The following is a 6,256-nucleotide window of genomic DNA, read 5'->3' on the forward strand; positions in this document are numbered from 1 at the left end:
TCAGTTGCTCAGTCATGCCCAACTCTTTGGGACCCCATGGACTGTAGCCCGCCAGGCTCCTCTGTCCATGGGATTTTCCAGGCAAGAATATTGGAGTGGGTTGCCATTTCCTTCTCCAGGGGATCTTCCCAACCCAGGGATCAAACTCAAGTCTCCTACATTAGCAGGCAGATTCCTTATCACTGAACCACCCCAAAGAAGAGATGGTTGGGGGGAATCCCAAGTCTCAGCTCGCTTAAGGAAAATCATTTCCCTTCCAGGCAACAGTTTCCTTTTCTGTGATTGAAGAGCTTATCAAAGTCATCCCCAACATGCACTTCCATCAGTGAAGCTCCTTTTCTAAAAACACATCGTGATATAAACAGAATTGGGGGAGGGGGAAGACACTGATTTCTGAGGGGAAACCTGCTTTTGAAAGAAACAGCGGGTCAGGATCCTCTGAGAACCCCTTTCACTACAAACCTGAACAGATTTCATTTTTAATCACTAAGTAGATAGGTGAGCTAGCAAGAGAGCATGGGAGTTCCTGAGGCAGACCCCACCACACAGCCCACATCCAGAGCACTGATAGTGACAGCTGCTGGTAACACCATGGACATTGGCAGTCCCTTGTAGCCTAGACTCCTTGCGCTCTTGAGTCTTCACAAGGTAGGAACTTTGATCAAGACCCAGAAAGAAAACCCAGAACCCAAAAGGTGCTTCCCCCCACAGCTAAAAGGTGATGTTGACAAAATTCCCACCTCAGAAAGAGGAATCCCACCTACAGCACTGGCTCAGGTTTGTGGAAGAGGGTCTGTGGTGTACCGACACAGGAGAAGGCTGTTGAGAATCCCCTGTCCACAAGCTGTTGGCTCCTTGAGCAAGGCTAGAACAAGTCATAAAGCTTAGTGGTTTAGAAAAACCTCTGTGTGGTTTCAAGCTGAGAATTTAAAACAGCTCCAGCTGGTAGTGGAGTGTCAGGCTTGCACCTCTGTACAGCTGGGGTCCCCAAACTCCAGAATCTAATGCCTGATCTGAGGTGGAGCTGATGTAATAATAATAAAGTGTACAATAAATGTAATGCACTTGAATCATCCTGAAACCACCCCCCACCCCCACCCCAGTTCACAGAAAAATTGTCTTCCATGAAACCCATCCCTGATGCCAAAAAGGTTGGGGACTGCTGCTCTTCAGAAGAGCACATCTTAGCCCCAGGCCTCAATAACTTCTCCCAGAGAAACTGTAAGAATTGTTTTCAGGGGCTTCCCTGGTGTCTCAGTGGTAAGGAATCCACCGGCCAATGCAGGAGACTTGGGTTCGATCCCTGGTCCAGGGAGATCCCATGTGCAGCCGGGCAACTAAGCCCATGTGCCACAACTACTGAAGCCCAAGTGCCTAGAGCCCGTGTTCCACAAGAGAAACCACTGCGACGAGAAGACCCCACACCGCAACTGGAGAGCTGCTCCCACTCGCAACGAGAGCAAGGCCATGCACAGCGATGAAAACCCAGTGCAACCAAAAACATGAGTAAATGAATCTTTAAAAAGATAATCACGTGTTCTCGAGTGTAAGAAGCAGCCATGGTGATGAAAATCAGCAGAAACGAGTCAGACAGTGGAATTAGCAGGTGCATGATAGCTAAGCATTGTGTAGAATACGTCTGAAAAACTAAAACAATAAAATGGGGTCAAGGATCAAGAGACTTTAATCGAGTAGATTTGAACAACAACAACAAAATGAGAAAAACTTTAAGCATTTTCGTAGCTTTCATACCTCTTGTCTGGAGAGGGCAATGGCACCCCACTCCAGTACTCTTGCCTGGAAAATCCCATGGATGGAGGGGCCTGGTGGGCTGCAGTCCATGGGGTCGCTAAGAGTCAGACATGACTGAGCGACTTCACTTTCACTTTTCCTTTCACGCATTGGAGAAGGAAATGGCAACCCACTCCAGTGTTCTTGCCTGGAGAATCCCAGGGACGGGGGAGCCTGGTGGGCTGCCGTCTATGGGGTCACACAGAGTCGGACACGACTGAAGCGACTTAACAGCAGCAGCAGCAGTACCTCTTGCCTTTGCCCTGTGCCTTTGTCTTCCTTTTCCCTTTAGCAGGTGTTATCATCTATGAAGACTCTTTCCCAGTCATTTTCTGGCCAATTGTCTCTTCCCTTCCTGGTTGCACCTCCATAATGACTACTGGCTTGTGGCATCATTTTCTGCATTCAGCCTTGCCCTCCAGCTTTACAGACCTTTCTCCACCTGTAGCATTTCCTCTACAGTGTCCTTTTTTTCAAGTCTTGCTCTGATTCCTTTTTCCTGTCAACCTTGGGATCAAAATTCAGGCTAGTAAGCTGAGCTATCGCTAATTATAATACCTTCAGTATTTCAGTCTTCCCCGTATTATTCCTATACTCGGGTTTTTAGATGAATTTGTTGGCAATTTATGAAATCCTACTTTGACCAAAGGAGCTCTTTTGAGTTACCTTCTTGAGGTTATAATCTGCCGATAATCAGGTGATTTTAAAGCAGCACAGGGGATTCCCTGGCAGTCCAGTGGTTAAGACTTTGACTCCCAATGCAGGGGGTTCGGGTTCAATCCCTGGTCAACGAGCTAGGATACCACATGCCTCCTGGCCAAAGAACCAAAACATAAAACAGAAACAATATTGTAACAAAACCAATAAAGACTTCTAAAAAAATAAAGCAGCACAGTCTGAAATGTCCTGCCAGGACTTTAATGCTCTGGACATTCTGAGTCTGGTGTTCGGCTGGACTTTAATGTCAGGTATTGAACTGATACTCATACAGCCGAGTGGCTGAAAGTCCACACGAAAACAGTATAAAAAAGCATATGAAAAAGAGCTCAGTACACAAAACAATATGCCTTCCTGCACATTTTTTAGGAGTTATGAAAATGATCAGACTCCCTAAGTTCTGAAAAGAAACTCAACTCAAAATTCTGTTCTCAGGGACTTTGCTGGTGGTGCAGTGACTAAGACTTCACACTGTCACTGCAGGAGGCCTGGGTTTGATCCCTGATCAGGAAACTAGATCCCACATGCCACAACTAAAGATCTGGCATGCCTCAATGAAGATCGAAGGTCCTGTGTGCCTCAACTAAGGCCCGGCACATCCAAATAAATAATAAAAATAAACAAAAAACACTGTTCTTAGCAGCACATTACTTAAGAGAAGGGGAGATTATCTTATTAGAAGCTTTCTCACTTAGTTCTCTTAATTCTAGCTGTTTCAGCCTTTGGTCTGTGGGATATTGCGAAAACAACCCAGTTTCCTAGAATAATCAACTCTCGCAATGTTGAGTTAAAATGTAAATATGAATGGACCACAGCAAAATGTCTACAGCTTTCCATTCAGAAAAATTCTAGCTGATCAAACAGGAGTCTGAGAGAGAATGAGGAGTCAAGCCCCTCATTCAATACCACACTGAATATCTATGCAGGGGTGAGTATTTAATTTAGGGTCAAATCCTATTAGTTTTGTTTTTTGGTTCAGACTATTTTTCCTTGAAAAAGACATGCAAATGACATCATTCTAATCTGCATAGGGACCTTCAGGGTCATCCCTTCAGTACTGGGAAGAATTGCTGTCTGGAATTCGCCAAGGTGATGGGAACCATCCAAACTTGAACTGGCGTGAAATCTATCTGTTGTCTTTTCCCAGAGACTTGGGTTCAGAGTCTGTATCTGTTCATCACTTGAGCAAGTTTGTCCAGCCTTTCTACCTTTTTTCAATACAATAGAAAACAGTGGTTGTAAGTGTGGAGAGGAGAAAAAGGAGTGACTGCTGATAGGTATTGTCTTTCTCATTGGGGTGATGAAGAAGTTCTGAAATTAAATAGCGGTGATGGATGCACAACTCTAAATATACTAAAAAAAACGCTGAATCGTACTTCTGTGGTACCTTAGAGTCAGGTAGTAAAAGTGTTAGTTGCTTCAGTCAAGTCCGACCCCTTGCGATTTCATAGACTGTAGCCCATTAGGCTCCTCCATCCATGGAATTCTTCAGGCAAGAATACTAGAGTGGGTTGTCATTCCCTTCTCCGAGGGGTCTATGTGAATTATGTGCTAATAAAGCTGTTACTTTTTAAAATTCAATACAGCAGTACTGTACAATGAATCCACATGGATCCATGACTCAGACTCCCCAATTTTCAGCTCATGGCCAGTATTGTTCTAATTACCTCTATCCACTTTCCCCTTGAATTATTTCGAATTTTCAAATTTTGTCTGTAAATATTTCCTCTCTGAGAGATAAGGGCTTTTAAAAATGCAATCATAACATCATTCCATTTCTGTACATAAGAGGCATCAGAGTTTGGTTCCTTAGATTCCCTCTTTAGCTGGACAGCGCTTGCCTCTTCCTTATAAGGTGCTCCATGACCTGAGGTCACCGACACAGAGGAGCTGGTAAAGCCAGAAGAAAGCAGGAGCAAACGGGTACACCTGAGAGAAATGTCCAGATTCATATTTAAAATCATCTGCTATTTTTTAGTGGCCTTTGCCTCACAAATATCACCTGCAGTAGTACCATTTTAACGATTTGTCTCATCTGTAAAGACAAACAGGATAAACAGGATAAGTACCTGTAAAAGATAAACAGGTACATCTGTTAGTCCAGGCTCTACACTGACCTGCCCCTGCTTCTCATACCTTGCCTTCCATGTGAAGACTTTCCTAGATTATTCCCTCTTCTCCTGTCTCTGCCCTCCTCTCTATGGATCTCCACCTTAAGCTTGTTGCTCAGTTGTTTTGTGACGGTTCTGTGTGATCTTTGTTCCTTCCCTCTTATTTGCTCTCATCTATAACATGTCAACCACTTGGCCAGGAAGTTCCAACAAAGGTAACAATTTAGAATATAGATTGTCTCCCACTGGAAATCAGTGAGCTCTTTCCACCCATAAATCCTTCCTGGTGCTCAGACAGGACAACCAGCAGACAAGACAGTAAGTGCTGTAATCACGGGATGGGAAGAGAGAGAGAGCTCATTGGAGACGGAACCTGAGCCCGGCTGGAAGGATGGACACCAGTTTGTTTATGTGAAATAAAAATGCCAACAAGCCTAGCAAGCCATTTGCGTCCCTGTAGGTCCTCTCTGGATATTTAGTCTGAATTTAAGGAAAGTGGAAAGAATCTGCCTGCAATGCAGGAGCCACAGGAAACTCAGGTTCGATTCTTGGATGGGGAAGATCCCCTGGAGAAGGAAATGGCAACCCTCTCCAGTATTCTTGCCTGGGACATCCCATAAACAGAGGAGCCTGGTGGGCTACAGCTCAAAGGGTTGCAAAGAACTGGACATGACTGAGCAACTAAACACGCGTGCTCACAACAAAAGTGGAGCAATTTAGCAAGTTGTCCTGAATTGCATGATGAACTAGCATTGTGGCTTCAAGTTCAGATGGTGGGTGGGTGAGATTTGAGAGATAATATACTTGTATTGACAAGTGCTCAGCATAGCCCTGCTGCAGAGACAGCACCCAAAGACCAGGGGGTGGGCAGTGGGGGTTGGAGCAGGGGGAAGTGTGTGCCTGACCCAGAAAGATGTGGGAGGAGGTCTCCTGGATACCGCTCCCCCATCCCCGGACTCGTTTTCTCTGGCTGTTGCAGGGCAAGTTTTAAGGGGCGAGAAGGAAGAAACACTGACCACTATCAGAAATTTGTCCTGGCGGCCTCTAATCAGAGAAATAAGTTTGATCTGTCCAGTGGGAGTTGTTCCACAGCATTCAGGGAATGAGACTGCCGTGCGTTCATACACTGAGCTTTTCAAAGTAGGAACTTCACCCTATAAAGGAGAAGACTATTTTTTTCCCCTTTTGCGGTTTCTCAGAGCAAATGTGTGACAGTCTCTACTCATAGACGTTAGGCATTGAGGAGTGAGGGTGGCCTTGATTTCTTATCTTCCCTCCTTCATTTCTTTTCTTCTCCTCCTTTCCAGAAAGTCTGCCTTCTGGGAGAACCATTCTGACAATTTCCTGTGCTGTCAGATAGCTCCATAGAATTCAGTTTCTGAGAACCAGTCAGAGGCATGCAGTGACATTGCGTAACCGCTTCTGAAGTCAGAGATATTAGCCGCCGGGCTCAGAGGAGCTGGTTCACACGAGCAACATGAAAGGAGCAGGCATCCTGGACGGAGCGCCCAAGGTGAGTGGCCGGGCGGTCTGCAGGGGCAGAAGTTGGAGGAGTCTGGGTTAAGGACAGAGGCTGATTTCAGTGCTGAGTTTCTGATGAAGTAAAAAATGTAACAGTAACATGTAAGCTCTAGAGG

The 6,256-nt window shown here is 45.3% G+C and overlaps 1 protein-coding gene across 1 annotated transcript in view; it reads left to right on the top strand.

Annotated features, from left to right (window-relative positions):
• Positions 1-5,857: 5,857 nt before the first annotated feature.
• The window catches only part of CASS4 (Cas scaffolding protein family member 4), a 34,908-nt gene continuing 34,509 nt past the window's right edge, over positions 5,858-6,256 (top strand). The window contains exon 1 of the mRNA XM_010841806.1: positions 5,858-6,132. Within this exon, the coding sequence (XP_010840108.1) occupies positions 6,097-6,132 (36 nt within the window). The 5' untranslated portion in view covers positions 5,858-6,096. The remainder of the gene's footprint in view (positions 6,133-6,256) is intronic.

The sequence above is a fragment of the Bison bison genome, unplaced genomic scaffold, assembly GCF_000754665.1.
Source record: "Bison bison bison isolate TAMUID 2011002044 unplaced genomic scaffold, Bison_UMD1.0 scf7180017864167, whole genome shotgun sequence".
Lineage (NCBI taxonomy): Eukaryota > Metazoa > Chordata > Mammalia > Artiodactyla > Bovidae > Bison > Bison bison.